Source organism: Cricetulus griseus, chromosome 4 (assembly GCF_003668045.3).
Source record: "Cricetulus griseus strain 17A/GY chromosome 4, alternate assembly CriGri-PICRH-1.0, whole genome shotgun sequence".
Classification (NCBI taxonomy): Eukaryota; Metazoa; Chordata; class Mammalia; order Rodentia; family Cricetidae; genus Cricetulus; species Cricetulus griseus.
This window is the reverse complement of record NC_048597.1, coordinates 191,038,104-191,056,955: the sequence shown is the minus strand read 5'-3', so window position 1 is coordinate 191,056,955 and position 18,852 is coordinate 191,038,104. Positions and strand designations below refer to the sequence as shown.

At 37.2% G+C, this 18,852-nt stretch overlaps 1 protein-coding gene across 6 annotated transcripts in view; it reads right to left on the bottom strand.

Moving 5' to 3' along the window:
* Senp6 (SUMO specific peptidase 6) overlaps positions 1–18,852 on the bottom strand; it is an 85,933-nt gene that overhangs the window by 3,722 nt on the left and 63,359 nt on the right. For all 6 annotated transcript variants that reach the window (XM_027411066.2, XM_027411060.2, XM_027411061.2 and 3 more), the window contains 10 exons: positions 17,191–17,385; positions 15,155–15,381; positions 13,570–13,679; positions 13,367–13,483; positions 10,426–10,545; positions 8,646–8,738; positions 6,056–6,480; positions 2,827–2,930; positions 1,539–1,627; positions 32–100 (listed from right to left, as the gene is read on the bottom strand). In XM_027411066.2, the coding sequence (XP_027266867.1) occupies positions 32–100; positions 1,539–1,627; positions 2,827–2,930; positions 6,056–6,480; positions 8,646–8,738; positions 10,426–10,545; positions 13,367–13,483; positions 13,570–13,679; positions 15,155–15,381; positions 17,191–17,385 (1,549 nt within the window). The remainder of the gene's footprint in view (positions 1–31; positions 101–1,538; positions 1,628–2,826; positions 2,931–6,055; positions 6,481–8,645; positions 8,739–10,425; positions 10,546–13,366; positions 13,484–13,569; positions 13,680–15,154; positions 15,382–17,190; positions 17,386–18,852) is intronic.

The window sequence follows — 18,852 nt, the reverse complement described above, 5'->3', positions numbered from 1 at the left end:
TCAAACAGGTAGGTTACAGTTTTAAACTTACTCTCTTAGAATTTTGACAACATTTGACCGAGACGGGCCTCTGAGTGAGTCCATAAGTAGGATACAAGGTCTACAGGACAGAAATAATAAAAAAGTTAAATATGAATTGTGGTGTTACATATGAGCAAGAAAATTTAAAATAGTGTATTAATATGATTAAAAACCTTGCAATTTACTTTTGTTTCAGTAAATACTCAGGAGGGAAAGGAAACCTTACAGACATAGGAAATTTAGGTATCTATGGTAATACTAAACATCATGTTACAAAATAGTAATGTAACTGCAGCATAATAAAAAGGAACAAAAGTAAGTATTGTACGTTAGCATGTATATGCACATACATGTACCATGGCAACTTAAAGGGACCAGCTCTCCCCTTCCACTATACAGGTTCTCGGGATCATTACTCAAGGCATCAGGCTTGCCAGCATATAGCCCTGCCTGCTGAACTATTGTAAACTACAGTTGTTTGTTACAGAAAACCAAACAGTTAATCCCAAGAATTTGTTTATGATACAATATACTTTTTAGGCAAGATTTTATTTTAGAACATTCTATGTAACTCAGATCTTCTGAATTTTAATTTTGTAAAAGTATGTTGTAAACTCAAAATAAATGAGGAAATCCAATGTGCCAAAATAAATCCAAAATGTTTATCTTTTCTCTCCTCCATTCTATCCCCCCCCCCCCTCTCTGCTAAAGGACTGAACTCAGAGCCTTGAGCATACTAAGAACACATCTAACTTGAGCTCAGTAATCAGGCCTCATACAGATCTCTTAACTATCAGTTATATTTTCTCTAAATATCGATATTTTCTTTTATAAATGACATTTGTTTTTCAAGGTCCATTAATGCAGTTTTTGCTAACATTTTCCACAGCAAAGTAAAAGGAGATAATAAGTGTAGTACTAGGCAGTACTGTATCACTTAATGGGTTTGGTAGTCTCAGGGCATACTTTAGGACACACGTATACTTCTGAAATTGGTGAAGACTTCCTTTATCTTCATGGTTCCCACCTGTACCCTGTCCCTAATGCAAACAGTCTCAGATATGCCAGGATACGAAGAGGGTGAACATCCTTTCTTAGAATTCTGTCAAATCTGAGTGAGTCTCTAAATAGGAAACATGCCTGTAGGGTGGGATGGCCTTCAGTCACTCTCTGCCCACTTCAAGTAGCTATGGAACTCACATTAACTGCCAACTTCATGTTACTGATTTGATTACATATGGTATTTTCTTCTCAAAAACATTATACACAAAGTTACAGTGGTTCACTATGAAGGTATATAAGCACCTATGGGAGCAGGGCCTGGGAAAACTGCAAAGTGGAAACCAGAAATGGCCTCCCTGTTGCATCTCTGGACAGCATACCCACTTTTCCTCCCTCCCTATCCCCAAGAACACTTGAATTCTGCTTAAGTAAGAATTGTTCTGTTGTGTTTTATTATATGACTCAAAAAAAAAAAAAATCACACAGCTTGCAGGATGTAGTCAATCAATGCTTACTGTTTACAGACAGTAGGCTTTAAATGCCACTGTCCTATTTCTGAAGTGTAGTTTTCATCAGCAAGGAGTCCATCATCGCTGCTATCATCCTATAAAAGACAGTCTTTGATTAATTATTAAGAATCTGCTATTGAAATAACTGATAATCTAAGAAAATAGCACTGTATACAAAACTCCTTCCAACATAATGGCAGCACTTTTAGTCCCTGGAAGGCAATTGACCCTGCTACTCTAAATAAATTTATCCGATGCTAGAGCACTAACATTAAGGATTTATTTGTTATTATTATAAGTGTATATTAAGTGTCTATGCGTGTGAGCATGCAGGTGGAGGTCAGGGGACAACTTTATGTAGTCAGTTTTCTCTCCTTCGTGACACAACTCAGGTTGGCAGCAGGTACAGTCAGTCCTTTGCCCAATAAGCCATCCCACCAGGCCTTTAGTGTCCTTCACATATGGTGAAGATGGATTTTTGCTAGCTTTTCCTTTCCACTTAATCCTGTGAAATGAAAGTCATTTCTGAGTTATCCATGGCCTTATAATAATATGGCTGGAAAATATAAGCTATCTTCCTTTCCACTGCACGGGCATCCCCATCTAATGTAGTGCGAAGAAATTTGTTTCAAACTTCTGATATTTGTATCATGTAAAGTCTATATAAATTGTTTAAATGTAAAAAACCTTCAAAATTTTAATCATATCTCAACCTACATTTTTAAATGGAAATACTGAGGCCTATACTATTTACAGTCATGGTCTATAATGAGTATCTTACAGCTATATATTACAAACTAAGGGATAATACACAAAACACACCCCCACCAGATTGAGCAAAAAGAAAAACTGTGCAGCATAAAGTATCTTTACTACTAGGTGAACAACTAACCCACTAGCACTAAAACCAGAAACCTGAGTATGATCTCAAGGACCCACATGGAGAAAGGAGAGAAACGACTCCTGCAAGTGTGCTCTAACTCCTACATGAACACTGTGGTATGTGGTATGTAGGTGTACCCCAACACAAAACAAACAAATATAACTTTTAAAAAGAAAAGGTAAGAAATAGTATGTTACAGTTTCTCAAGAATTTTTCTCATAATTTAAATAAACTATCTCTGAAACTTCAGTTTCAATAACAGTAATACATGTATCCTGGGAACTTCGAAATAGAAAACTGGTTTTGTTTTGAAATACAAACCAAATCTGGAAACCACACTATTTCTGTCACTGGCTGAAGGAATGGCTTCTAAGATTCTGTAACAGATTCTTACAAAGCATCTGAGTTTACCGGGTCATCCTGATCCTCTGAGAAGTCAATGAGTTCATCTTCAAGCATTTTGCCACCTTCAGCTGACTGATCCCCGTAGTTTAGTCTGATTTTGCTTAAGGCATCTGCATCAACAGGAAACACTGTATGGTAAAAAGCCCATGCCTATGACCCAGAGGATAGACTACTTAAAATGAATACTAGTAATAAATGACAGCTGAAGATACAAAAATCTGCTACAGCATGTAACTCAACAAATATAAAGCAAGTTATTTTTAAATAAAAACATGGGTTGATGTCAAATTACAGAACTGTTCTATTACTCTATTACCTGAAACTTATGAAAAAATAAAAACAAGTTTATATAAATCTGTGTATAAATCTATCTATGTGTATGTATGGGTGTGCCAGACAGCAAACAGAAAGCTGTTAGGAGTCTAAAAACAGTAATTCCCAAACAAAACTACAAACCATAACATAGAATACAAGATGAAAAAATGTATACTTTTAAGATTAAAATTATGCAAACATGGAAAAAGCAAAAGGTAAAAACAGTACAAATAAATAGACTTGCTTCTGCATGAATCAGAAAAATAATAATATGCCAGGCAGTGGTGGCTCACACCTTTAATCCCAGCACTTAGGAGATAGAGACAGGCGGGTCTCTGTGAGTTCCAGGCCAGCCTGGTCTATAAAGTGAGTTCCAGAGCAGCGTGGACTGTTAGACAAAGAAACTCTGTCTAGGGAAAAGAAAAGTGAGGGGAGGGGAGGGAAGGGGAGGGGAGGGGAGTATGAACATGACCATCACGTTAGGATACTAGCTATAAACAAGACTTCCCAACTGTTTATTTTCTAAGTTTGGTTACATTACTATTTTTCAATAAAATAAAACCCCACAAACCAACATAGGTGTTAGTACCACATAGTTTATCATAGGATAAAACTGAACTGATATTCTTAAAAGTTCATTAGAAGAATCAAAATTGTTAAAAATCAATTATTTTGCTAAAAGAAGCTTGTCAAACCAAGTAGTTAACAGAAATTTAAAATTTACACAAAAACTGAGTCATATACACCAGTACTATTTAAAAGAGTGTGTAACATTTCAAAAATTCACAAATGACTTTTAGGCATTTTATGAGGAAAAGTTTACTTCAATCTAGGTTACAAAAGCTATAAAGTGTTATTTTTTAATTAATATAAACAAGGCTCATTGTGTAAAAATGTTTGCCACCAAGGCTGGTAACCTAAATTCAATCCCCAGAATCTAGATGTTGGAAGGAGAGAACTGACTCCTGAAAATTATGCTTTGATCTACACACAGAGAAGTATGTATATATACAGCACACACGAACACAGTAAATATATAAATGCTTTTTAAAGGATGCTTTTGTTAGCCGGGCATTGGTGGTGCATGCCTTTAAACCCAGTACTTGGGAGGCAGAGGCAGGTGGATGTCTGTGAGTTCGAGACCAGCCTGGTCTACAAGAGCTAGTTCCAGGACAGCCTCCAAAGTCACAGAGAAACCATATAAATATATGCTTTATTTATTTATTTATTTTTAAGTGTGTATATGTGTGTTGGGTATGTGCAGGTGCCCCCAGAGGCCAGAGGTGAAAGTGTAGAATTCTCCTAGAGCTGGAATTACCTCCTGATGTGGGTGCTGGGAATTGAACCTGGGTTCTTCTGAAGTGCAGTAATATGCTCTTAATCATGGCTGCTGGGTCTTCTCCCCCCTCTCCATCCCCTATTCTTTAGACAGGGCCTCATTATGTAGCCCTGGCTGACCTAGAACTCACTGCACAGACCAATCAGCCTCAAACTCAGAGATCCCCTGGCCTCTGCCACCTAAGTGCAGGGATTAATGGTGTGCACCACTATACCCAGTCTGAAAGAAAGATACTTCTTAAGAGCTGAATTATTTAAATTACTTTCTCTCATTCAAGTACTAACCAAACCTAACCCTGCTTAACTTTTATGTTCTGAAACAGACAAATTAAAGAGGTTATTGTATGTATAACAGGAGGTTTACCTTGTGCCTGGTTAGTTATTTTAAGTAGTATGTTGATTTATATATCTTTTTCAGGAATACATTTTATTTATCTTCTTTCTACATATTTGAGTGTGACTGTAAAATTTAAATCCACATATTCCTCACTTCCTCCATCAATTATTTTACAAGATGTCCAGATGAAAAAACAAAATGGTAAGTAGCGATCTCATACATTACCTTCCAGCAGCTGACTTTAAAACTGCAAACAAAATCCTATTTATTTACTGTGGAATGTTATCTGACACTATTAGCAAACACATGTTAACCACATGGATCAGAGAGTTAAAATTATGCAAACTATTTAAAATACATCTTTTGAACTATATTGCCAGGCCAAATAGGATTTTGCTACTTAGGCAGTAATCAGGGCACAAACTTCTTCTAAGCTCAACTTTTCATGTGCCATCACTGTAAGACCAGTTAGTCATTCTCTCTTGGGTGGGAAAGTCACATTTAGAGACCATCCTTACTTTGTGTGTGTGGGTGGGGGGGGGAGGGGGAGGCACAGAGTGGAGGGAATCAACCACCTCACTCTAGAGCACTTCTCAAACTGCAATGCTGCCAGCACTGAATTAAAGCAAGCTTTAAAAAAACAGAATTAGTGTTAGCACTCACACAAACAACAAACTGTTTTGTGAAACACTAGTTTCACAGATCTTCCCTTTAATTATGATATAATTGATATAGGTACATGCATATGAATGGAAAACAAACACAAAGCTACAAGAAAAAGACAAACATGCTAATTATGAAACCTACATAAAACATTATTTTGTACTTTAGTCTCCACTAGAATTTTGAGACTGTCTTCAAATATAACTGTCTACTCAACCAAACAACAACTTGCAGGAGACAGTTGGAAGCTCTGCAGTTGGTGTATAAAAAGCCCTAAGCTGTGCTCCAATGCATAAAGCCACTCAGTTCATTCATCTCATCTCATATTAAAGCATGTAAGACTAGTGTTCAAAAAGGAACTATTTTACATTATTGGTAGTATTGAGTAATGGAAAGAGTCTAAATGTTGTTTGTCATAATGATTACATGACTGAATACATTAATAAAACTTAAGCAACACCCACAACATGAGTTAATGTTACTGTAAGTAAATTCTACCTCAGTAAGTCTGACAGGAGAAAATGCATAATTAACAATTCTATTTTGAACTCTTTTACTCTTTCATAATATGTCAGTACATACCTGGATGATGTACAGAATTTAAACATTCATCCTGTAGGTCATTCTCACTTTTAGTTCTATCAGTAACTTCGTGGCATGCAGATTCTCTGTTATTTGATTCTTCGTTTTCACTTATAGCATGATTTTTTTTTTTCACACTGCATTTCACACTGTATGTGTTTCTCCGATAACAAGGCTCACTTTCTTCCTGTCCAGCACTGGACGCAGTGACAGTCAAGCAATGCTTTCTGTTTAGCATCTTCTTAATCACGGGCTTGGCAGAAGAGTTTGGTGAACAACTGTCCATTTCACTGGCAGAAGAAACACAACTGTCCTGTGCAGTTGAACTTTTTTGTATGACTGCATTTTCGTGGTAATGAGGGTTAGGTTCATATTTTGGTTTTTCCAAACCAGGAAAACAAACAACAGCCAAAAACCAGTGTGCACTGTAAAAACAAACAACACTACTAAACATATCACTGGAAAAGTTCATCATGGTTGTCAATAACTAGCAGTAGAAATGCTATTTTTTACAAGTTGGTGAGTAAGCAAGGGGTCTTTTAAAATTCTTGTATTGTTTATAACAGTTCTTACTTGTTTATCAGTGGCTAACCATAATGACCACTATTTTTTTTTTTTGCATTTATTCTTGCAAGCAATCTTCTGAATCTTTGTTTTTGGGATGAAAGATCCATTCAAATTGTTTTATCATGTCTCTTCCTATTGTTTAGAAAGGCTTATTATAAATAGTATATTATATCTAAATAATCTTTAGCCTTATACTATGCTGAAATGTAAATGAATTACAATTAAAAGGAAACATCATATCTAATCTAGGCATTGTTATAAAATCTCAAGTATTAGTAAGGAGTTTTAGTTTTAGCTATCAAGTGCAAGTTCATGATGTTGCTATATTCAGGTATCACATCTATCAACTGTATAGTCCACCAGAAAAAAAAAGACATATGGTATAGCCTAATAGTCGTTAACAACTTTCTATTTACCAGTCATAGGGCTACGTGTCAGCTGGCAATTGGTAGGCTATAGATGAAAGAGGACTTATTAGTGGAGTAGAATATTTTCCATGTAGTAGGATGTCCAATAAATGTCTTCTTAGGAGAAAACACCTTTTCATCCACTGCTAGGGATCAAACCCAGGATCTTTAGCATGTTAGACAAGTACCCACCTTGCCACTGAACTACATCCCCAATCTGAACACCCTGACATCATTAGGTAAGTATTTCTTTTTCCATGGGTATTAAACAGTGCTATCTCTTCATATGATGACACTCAGTACAAAGGTCAAAGACTGGTTTTGGTCGTAGTGTTAAAAGGGTCAAATGGAGCCTGGTATGATGGTCATTGCCTTTAATTCCAGCACTAAGGAGGCAGAGGTAGAGGCAGGCTGTCTCTTGAGTTTGAGGCCAGTCAAGTTCCAGGCAAGCCGGAGCTACATAGTGAGACCCTGTCTTTAAAAAGGAAATAAATAAAATAAAAAAAGGAATAGAACTGAGGGCCTTCCACAAACCAGCCAAGCAGCCTGTTATTAAGTTATACTCGAGGCCCCAAAACATAGTGCTTATTATCTGTTTTAAGAGGTGATCTTACTATGCTGTCTAAATTAAGTTCAAATTCTTGTGTTAAAGTAATCTTTGTGCCTTAAACTCCCAAGAAGCCATGACTACAGTCACACATGTCAAAAACATTTTTAAAAGGGTTTGCTCATATTACAAAGTGAATTTACTTTACAAAAAAAAAAGAATGGATAATTAGTACACATTCAAAATTTACAATCCAGTGTGACACACAACAAGGCTTCTTACATATAAATTATCCTACATAATACTAATTTTAGTAACCATTCCAATTATAAAGAGATAAAAATAGCCAAAGTAAGGCATTTCCTCATTTGTCTAAGCAGAGTACAAAAATAAATCATAATGCATACCATAAAACAAATACCTTTTGCAGAATAAGAATGGTACTTCTTCATTCACACAAATCAAAAAATGACCAGATTCTTTCAAATGGTCTTTAAAGTAAAAGCAAACAAAGAAAGAAACACAAACTCTCAAATCTTAATCACATGATAAAGCTGTATGATCTATCAATACTGTCACAGTCACTGGAAAATAGTAATCTGAGATAGCATGGCTTTAGTTTTAGTGAATGGCATAAGTTCATCCACCTTTTCCTTTCCTGTTAAATGTAAGCAAATTTTAAACGAAAGAATCACATTTGTCTATGTGCCCCAATCATTTCATCAAATAAGGTAATCTCCACAGACTATCTTATACCACACAAGCATCATTTTTAAAAATGACTTACTTATACTCTGTCCAATAAGATAAAATTAGAAGCTGTATAACATACTCTACAAAATTCTGTTGGGTATTTTTTTCAAGACAGGTTTCTCTGTGTAGCCCTGGTTGTCCAAGAACTCCCTCTGTAGACCCAGGCTGGCCTCAAACTCAGAGATCTACCTACCTCTGTCTCCTGAGTGCTGGGATTAAAGATGTGTGCCTAAAATTATGTATCTTATGAGTCAACAGAGAACTATGCTTACTTTAATAAAATAAGTATTTTTAATTCATATAGAATTTTACTCACGCTTCATTAAGGGGTACAAAAATAAAATCCTTCTCAAAAATATCTACATGTCGGGTCCATGTTTTTACTCTCCCATGTCGTTTTTGTTGTATTCTGTAAGAAAAAGATAATCACCTTGTAAAGTGTCATTATAGTTACAACTTATATGCAGTGACTTAAAAATTTGGAACATTCCGCTGTCATACCTTCTCAGTTTCACTTAATGTCTTAACAAGCTGAGGAAAGAACATGGTATCTTAAATTCAAACAATATGTTCATCTTTATTTTATGTGTATGAGTGTTTTGCCCACATGTATATGTATCACATGTGTGTGCGTCTGGTGCCCTCAAGTCAGTGGCAGGCATTGGATTCCCCAGCCCTCTGCAAGAGCAGTAAGTGCCCTTAAACACTGTGCCATCATTCCAGCCCATGAACAGTGTTTCAGATGAAGCCAGAAAGGGAGGGCATGAAACCGCATGATGGAATCTGCAGGGAAGGATATTTAGTTCATTTTACAACATTCTGGGAAATTGCAGTGTTTCTCCTTGATGAATTTCTTCTGTCTCTACCATTTTACTGGTGCAGTATTTCTATTAGCAAATATACTGAGATACTTATCCAAGTATGACTTACTGGTAAATGAAAGGAAAGGAATAAGTAAACCATGCAATGTTATGCACAATCTCAAAAATCTATCTCTAGTTTATGATAGAAAATTAGGAACTTTGTAGAAAGTAGGAAATAGAATTTATATCTGGCATGGCAGTCTGAACTCAAGACATTTCAGTGTAAGTTGAATCTTTTGGCCAATTAAAGCTAAGTCTAAGGCCTGAATGCCATCATTATATAGAGAGGAACTATAAAGAACTTAGGTGTGATAGCAGAATAGACACTCCTTAACTATTTTGAGAACAATCATTCTAACAGTTTATTAAAAGTACAGATTAAAGGTGGGATTACAGCCCAGTGGTAAAGAACACCTGTTTGCCTAGCACAAGCAAGGCTCCGGCTCAGTGTCCAGCTCACCAAAAACAAAAAACAAGAGAAAACAAAACAGATTGAGGTTTCCTCTCTGAATCACTGAGGGGACACACTCAGAGCAAAGCACAATAATAACGGTCTAAGAAATACAAATAAGACCAATTTGGGTCCCACTGTTCTAGGCATTGGACCCACAACCTCTGAACTCTAGGTATTCTGAAACCAGCAGAATATTATTAAGGATATCGTTTTTTTTTTAAGAGAATGGAAACAGAAATAAATGATGTTTGTTGCTCAACAGAAGAAAAATGATTTTTCAACAGTTACCCCTTAAAATTAGTACAATATAATTAAGGCAGCTGAACATAAATCCATGAGAAAAATGACAGAACTCAGCTAGAGTGCTTTTCCCAGTGGCACACTCAAGAAACAAGCAAGTGAATACAGATCTGTGGGGATGTTGCTGGGCTTTGATTTCAAATATCAAGGGCCCTTCATTTTGCATCCTTGAATTCAACAAATTGTGGATAGAAAATATTTTTTGAGGGAAAGTATACCCATAAGACACATATGGACCCTTTTCCTTGTCATTACTCACTGATGAACAAAGCCCAACAAATATCTAATGTGTTACACTACAGTATGAGTATTCTATAAAGTATTGACAGAAGAGAATATGTACAGGTCAAATGCAAATACTGCAGCATTGCATCTACAGCACATGAACGTCTGCAAATGCGATACCTCATGGGAGATATGGGGAACTAATACCCAAGGATACCAAGGAATAACTAATGAATTGTTGAGATTTGACTTACGACAGGTTAGTTGTCTCAGCATTTCTCCTCTCTCTCTGATTAAGGCGTTTATAGAAAAAAGAACTGAATATATGAATTCGATCAGCATCTTCTTTCCTCAGTTTTTCAAGCACCAAGTACCTATTTTAAGCAAAAACAATGATCATATAATGGATTACAGTTCACTCAATAGACAACAATCAAGCAGTGATAATCACTTATTCAGATAAAATAATCACCATCTTTAAGAAATGAAGTTTACTTCATGTACCAAATACAACAGTCACCAAAATACCTTTAGGAAATGGAAAGTATTTCATATATTTTTGTGTATTTATGTGTGCCTGGGGCCCAGGGAGGTCAGAAGAGGATACTGGATCCCCTGGAACTGGAGTCAAAGACAGCTGTAAGCTACCACATGGGTGCTAGAAACTAAACCTAGATCATCTGCAAAAACAGCAAGTGCTCTTAACTGGTAAGGCATCTTTCCAGCCTCTAAACCTCTGTCTTTAAAGACATTAATTCTCATCTATCACTCTATTATAGCTTTGACTAGCTGGCCAGCTAGTTCTGTGGTTCTGCTTGTCTCTGTTCACCCTCCCCTGGTGCTGAGGTCACAGGCAAGTATAGGCAGCTAGGCTTTGTACACAAGAGCTGGGGATTCAAGCTGAGGTCTCTTGCTTACAGAGCAAGCACTCTTACCCAGTGAACCATCTCCCTAGTCCCAAAACCCTTTTTCAAACAAGTAAAATAAGAAGTTGGAGAGACACCAGCAGTTAAATGTGCTTCCTTCTCTTCCAGAGGACCCCAGTTCAGTTCCTAATAACTACCTGGGCAGCTTACAACTCCCTATAACTCCAGTTCCAGGGGATCTGATACTCTTCTGGCTTTGGTGGGTACTTATGCACAGCACAACACACACAGAGACACAGAGACACAGAGACACAGACACACACACACACACACACACACACACACACACACACACACACACAGAGTTAAAAAATACTGCAACAAAATTCCACAGAACAAGAAAAACTGTCCTTTTATTTCACTAATGAAAACATCATTAGAGATACTAATAAAAATTTAAAAGTATGTATTTTCCTAGATTTATTAACTGTGTACATTTTATATCAGAGGTTTATTTATTATGGGATAATCTTTTTGTACACTATGAAGATAAGTCTTTGTCAAGGCACCTTCTGATTGGTTTAACCGAGAGCTGAACGGCCAATAGCTAGGCAGGGGAGGACAGGCAGGACTTCTGGACAGAGACAGGAACTCTGAGAAGGATCAGAGAGGTGGAGATCAGCCACCAAGACATGGAGGAAACTGGACGTACCATATGGAGAAGAGGTAAAGAGACACATGGCAAAATGTAGATTAATATAAATGGTTAATTTAGTTTTTAAGCTCTAGTTGGGAGCAAGCCTAAGCTAAGGCCCAGCTTTCATAATTAATAAGAAGTCTGTGTCATTATTTAGGAGCTGAGAGTCCAAAGAAAGTTTGGCAACATTTTTTTTTTTTTCTTGAGACAGGGTTTTTCTGTGTAGCTTTGTAGACCAGGCTGGCCTCAAACTCACAGAGGCCCACCTGTCTCTGCCTCCCGAGTGCTGGGATTAAAGACGTGTGCCACACTACCACCCGGCTTTTGGCAACATTTATTATATAAAATTTAATTGGAAACTTAACTATAAATGTAAGTACTAAATAAAGTCAGGACTACAAACTAAGTTTTTAGTATAATACAAAAACTTAAGATTATTTAAGTATGAAGCACAAACAATAAGAAGAATATCAGGGGTCAGTTGGCAGAGTGCTTGCCTAGCATGTATGAAGCCCTAGGTTTATTCTGCAAACAACACACAAACAAGTTTTCAGCTCCTTGCTGGATCTGGTGGTACACTCCTGCAATCCCAGGAAGCAAGGTCAGAAGTCTAAGGTCATCCTCAGCTACACTGTAAGTTTGAGGCCAGCCTGGGATATATGAGACTCTGTTGCAAAAATAACAACAACAACCACCCCCAAATACTAAATACAGAGTTATAAGTAAAAGGAGGAAATGCTTGCCATGAAAGTGAAAAGCAAAACAAAACAAAACCATCTCCACTGTCAACAAAGCAGACCCAAGAACAGGAAGATCAGGGATAAGAAAGGGTATCATATAATGATAAAGGTTAATTCTCCAAGATATAAAAGCAAATTTTCCTACCAATGGGACTTCAAAATACAGGTGGCTTTAAAGACAGCACATCTGGAGATTTCAACAATCCTTTGTAATAATTTTATAGAACAATTAGGCATAAAATTTGTAAGGATTTCACATATGCTAGCCAAGTGTTCCTATCGAAGCCAAGCTGAACCATAACCCCACCTAAAACATCATTAAATATATGTTATTCCTGCTTTATGTTTTGTGTGCATGTGAGTGCTGATGCCAGAGGAGGCCAGAAGAGGGAGGGTATCGGAGCCCCTGGAGATGGAGTTACATGCCTTTTCCCTCAAAAAGTATAGGGTGAATACTACTAGTAGGCTATTAAATCAATTTTGCAGCTTTCAAAAAACGTTTTGCATTACAAGATATGCTGGAATAAAATAGAAAAACAGCCTGCATATAAGTTCAATTTTGTTTCATGTATGTGAGTACATGTATGTAATGTCCTTTCATTACACATACCAGTAAATACACATGATAAGGTAGCATTTATGAAAACTGTGCTGGACACTGTCCTTACTACCTCACAAATATTATTACTTCATTCAAGTCTTACAACCCTTTATTCTCATTTTTAAATGTGGAAACACAGGCACAATAAAATACTTGAGTAGAGGTTTTCTCTTAAGTGTCAGAGTATATTGCAGTGACCAAAATTCCAATCAAATTAGTCTGACTTTAGAAAACAAAGATTTAAAAGGATATACAATGACAGAAGGCTTACTAATAAATTAGCCAACTTACTTCAAATAAAAGTCGATAATAACATCATTTAAAAACTCTCCTTCACTTAGACAGTGCAGGTCCTCATTGGTAACAGAGATGCCTCCCTTAGCTGGAGGTGGTGGATACACTATCAATCTATAGTAAAGAAAGAAGTACACATTACTAAACACAGAAACAGACTTGTTTTTTTAAGTACTTCAAATATAGAAGAATTTTCTCACTTTTCTACAGGGCCAATGAAGATGGTGTGGCTCTCTCCAGCTTCTTCCTCATCATCAAAAAACTGCAATTCTTTTTTGCTTCTAAGTTGTATCTTAGATTCAAAGGACACCTGGCAGAGAAAATAATCAAATCATGAAGTTAACTGGTATTTTTTTTTTTTTTTTTAAATAGAAAGAGCAAGGCAGAAAAGGTGTTTCAATGGAAAATGCACACCTATAACCTAAACGCTCAGGAGACAGGAGATGTGAGCAGGCTCACTGCAGGCTTCAGACAGCCTGGTCTCCAAAGTGAGTTTGAGGGCAGCCAAGATCCTGCCACAAAATAAATAAGTATATATTCAGAGACTAAGAAGCTACAGCTTTCACCTGTAGCTCCCAGACAATATGTAATAATGGCTTTCCAGTTTTTTATTTTGACTATTCATATTGAATCAGACTGGAAAGAATTGAAGAACCTATGAAGTAAAACAAATCCTAAAGTAGTAGTTGTTTTTTTTTTCTCAAAGTAAAGGAAACCTACCTTAGTTCAAAGGTTAGGCAGCCTGCAGGAAGTGGGGCACAGGCACTGAGAATATACAGCTAAGTGAGCTTAAGAGTTTACTAGAGGGACCCCTGAGTCCATTCCACCTGCTCTGTGGTTTTATCTCTGCAAGAGAGGCAGGATTTCCCCTCCTCCTCTTCCCCACCACCCACTACATGTATGAAGTCTAGTTCAGTTATCAAGACTGTGTCTTGGGGGTAGATATAGGCTAGCCAGAGCTACAGAGTGAGACCCATCTCAAAAATGAAATGGTAAGAAAAAAAGAGTTTTTAGCTGCGTGTGGTGAATACAGGTGTAGTCTCAAAACCTAACATATGCAGCAGGCAGGACAGCCAGTTTGTGGTCAGCTTATATAGCAAGACCCTGAAACAAACGAAGAAACCCCATTAAAATTATGGCCCGAGTAGCCCACATTTCTAAGTTTGTACCAGGTTGAGAGATTTATTCCCAATAAACTGAGCAAAACCCAAAACTAGTAAAACCTAATAGCTGTAGAAAATGTTAAGAGTTCTATCACGGCCTATGGTTCACACAGCTTGCAAGTTACCTAACTCTGAGTCCCTTCTATATAACTGTGTGCACTTTTTGACAAAGTCAGAATATATCCTTTACTTCCAATGTTGTCAATTATGTTAAAACAAATGTGTACCATGCACAGGGGACCTAAGCCTCAGCTCTAGGACACAGGGTAACAACCTATTTGAATGAGCAGTGTCTGTAAATGTATGCTCAGAATGAAGTACAGAAACAAAGATGGGAGAAAAAGAAAAGAACATTGTAGAAAAGAACTAAAAAAGATCCCAAAATTTGTACCAAATGCTGTTTTAAATTTCATTTTAAAATGGTATTTTTGAAGTCTAACATTAAAATGAGCAATGTTAAAACATTTAATTTTAAAATTACTCATTATTTTTGAGGGTGTGGCTCAGTGGCAAGGTATCTGCTTAGCATATGCAGAAGCCCTGGGTTTGATCCCCAGCATCACAAAAAACAAACAGAATTACACATTATTAAAACTACTATAAGATTTTTAAATATAATTACAGTTTTCACTTTGTTCTCTTTTTGCACACAATTTCCTTTGATGCTCTCTTCATAGCTTCTTGTACAGGCAACAAGTCTGCTATTGGCTTCTTCAAAAGGAATTTTCGCAAAAAAGTTGGAAACATTATTCTTTATACCAATGTCAGTAATGATACTTTCAAAGACCACATTTGCCTGAGGATCAAGGCCAGTTTGAAAAATTAAAATAATGTACTGTTCTTCTAAACCTGTAAAGAAATAAATATAACTATAAGGCTGAAAGAAAAAAAATAAGTAATAAACAATTTTAGAACATACTAACAAGTGATAGGTATGGTGACTTGTGTCTTTAATTCCAACACTTGTAAACTGAAGGCAGGAGGACTGCCAAGAGTTTGAGGAAAGCCTGGGCTACATAGTGAATACAAACACACTTTCTCTTGGGGGTGGGGGGTGGGGGTGTTGAGGAGATAATTCATTCAGTAAAGTGTTTGCCACCCAAGCATGAGAAAGAACCTGTTTGATTTCCAGACCCACATAACAAGCTGGATGTGGTGGAACAGGCTTGTAATACCAGTGATGGGAAGACAGAGCAGGCAGATCCATGGTTTGCATACCCACCAGTCCAGCCTACATGGTAAGTCTCAAGGGCGGTGAAAGATAGTCTCAAAAGTTGGACAATACCTGAGGTTGACCTTGGGCTTCCACATCTGTATATGTACACACATGCTTGCATACACATGTGCATTTACACACACAAATAAGAAGAGTATCAACTATTTCCTAGGTGATTATAAGTTCTGGAATATATATATCCATAAGTGTTTAGTACATAGGGGACACACATTAGTACTGGAAAAATGATCAGTGTTATCTAGAAATGTTAAGTTACCAAAACAAAGGAACCAAATTCAGTAGTAGCACATTAACAAAGCTATTTAAAAAATGTAAGCAATCTGCTTCTTCTAAAATAGCAGTTCTCAACCTGTGGGTCATGATCCCACAGGGCTTGCATATCAGATATCCTAGACATTTATGGTATGATTTATAACAGTAGCAAAATTACAGTTATTAAGCAGTAATGAAATTTTATGGTGGGGGGTCACCACAACATAAGGAACTGTATTAAAGGGTCAGAGCATTAGGAAGGTTGACAAACCACAATTCTAAAAGAATTAAAAACTAATTCATGGTCATAAATCCTTATCAATTAGCATTTCTGCCAAGAAGGATTAAGAAAACGTCAAGAACATAGTATTATCTTCAGATGAGACCGGCAAAGCTGGTGCTCACTAATATGCCAGATTTTACAGTTATATTAGCATTTACTCACTGCTAAGCTGAAGCTGCAATTAATGCTAAAATGTATAATTTTTTAATAAATTAGTGTGTGTGTGTGTGTGTTTGCCTTCATGTATGTCATGTAGGACTTATGTTCCTAGTGCCCACAGAGGTCAGCAGAGGACACCTCCTAAACCTGGGGTTATAGATAATTGTGAACTACCATGAGGGTGCTGAGCAACAAACCCACATACTCGGCAAGACCAGTAAGTGCTCTTGACCACTGAACCGTCTCTCTAGCCCAAATGTACTTATTATATGAACAGCTGTGTTGCTATGACACACACTAAAGAACTGCATCTTTTTAAAGAATACAGACTTCTTCCACGTACTTCAAAGTTTCCTAGCTCCAGCTTCTTACAGGAAGTTAACTCAGCAGTCACATCAGTGAAATTCACTTTAGTGTTACAGACTTCAGATCTTTTGAGTTTTAACCCAATTAGAAAACTTCTAAACAGTTTAGATAAATCCAGGTTTTATCTTCAGCCCTTCTACTTTCTGTGGGCTTTTCCTCAGAGGCTGGCTGCTGTACCCATTTCACATGGTTAGTATATTACATAATGCCAAATGAAGTAAGTGATGATGACTGATCTCTGACAACCACTGCTCCAACTTATCATGATGGACTGATAAAACCTTCCACTTTCCAAACACTCCTATTCTGCTACTCAGTAGACCATATTCTATCTTAGTTGTGATCTGTCTACAAAACTTACTTGTTAACCTGTTCATTCCTTTACAATCATTCCAAACTTTCTCTTCTTTATTCATTTGCAGCTGCATGCTCAGCTTTTGATAAATTGGTGGTACTGCCTGGAGAAACACTACTGGTAATTTCCGGACATTACACCATTCACATTTAGTTAGATCAGAGGTATTTAAAACAATCTCTACAGGATCACTTTCTGGTCCTAGAGGGAAACAAGAAATGAAAAACGAATACATTTTTAAACTGGCAAACCACAAATGGAGGAAATGCAAGCTTAAAATTAGTCATTTATCATCCTCTATACTACTCTTAAGAATTTCAACCCAGGCCGGGCGTTGATGGCGCACGTATTTAATCGCAGGACTCAGGCAGGCGGATCTCTTGAGTTTGAGGCCAGCCTGGTCTCCACAGCAAGTGCCAGAAGAGACTCCAAAGCTACACAGAGAAACCCTGTCTCAAAAAATCAAAGAAGAATTTCAACCCATGCATGGTGAAGCAATCTAGGGAGTTACAGGCAGGCGGATCTCTGTGAGTTCAAGACCAGCCTGGTTCACAGAGCAAGTTCCAGGACAGCTAGGGCTGTTACAGAGAAAACCTGTCTTGAAAAAACAAAAATATAAGCCAGGAGAGGGAGAGAAAGAGGTCATCGGTGGTGAGCAAGAGGCCCAGAATCATCAAAAGCAGCAACTTCCATAAACTATCTGAAGAAGTACCTCTGGCCTTGCTAAAAGACAATGCCACAGTAGGTCCAGGTCACTCCAGGAGATAGCATCAGGAAAGTGGCAGCAGAAACTATCCAGCCATCTCAGCCTCAGTTCCAATTGCACCTACAGAGGTGATCACCAGAGTCTGGCTCCACCTACACTGACAGGAGAGGCCATCTAAGCCTTGGGTCCATCAACACCTGAAGAGTGATCATTGGTGGCTCAACCCTGCCTGCACCTGAAGGAGTGTTCAACAGAGCAACAGCCACCAACTACACCAACTGGAGAAAGAGATGGGTAGACAAGGTAAGAATACACTCCACAACATGAACTAGTGGTTCTACAGCAACAAGATCTTAACTTCCCAACACAGATGAAGCAGAAGAAATCGACATTAAAAAAAAATAACTTTATGAAGATGATTGAGCCCTTAAAGAAAGGAAAAAATTCCCTTAAAGAAATGAAGGAAAAGACATAAAAAAACTGAAATAGATGAACAAATCCCTTAAAGAAAACCAAAAAAAGCAATCAAACAGGTGAAGAAAACTGTTCAAGGCTTAAAAATTTAAATAGAAAACACAAACCACCGGACATTAGTGGAACACTCCTTTAATCCCAGCACTTGGGAGGCAAAGGCAGGCGGATCTCTTGAGTTCGAGGCCTGCCTGGTCTAGAGAGCAAGTTCCAGAACAGGGTCTAAAAAAATACAGAGAAACCCGGTCTCAAAAAAAAAAAAAAAAAAAAAAAGAGAAAAATCAAAAGAAAACACAAACCAAGGAAACTCCGGAAATGAAAAATGTGGATAAACAATCAAGAACTACAGAACCAAGCATAAACAACAGAATACAAAAGACAAAAGAAAGAATCTCAGGTGTTGAAGATATGATAGAGGAAATAGATTCATGAGTCAAAGAAAATGTTAAATCCAACAAATTAACACAAAATATCCAGGAAATCTGGGACAC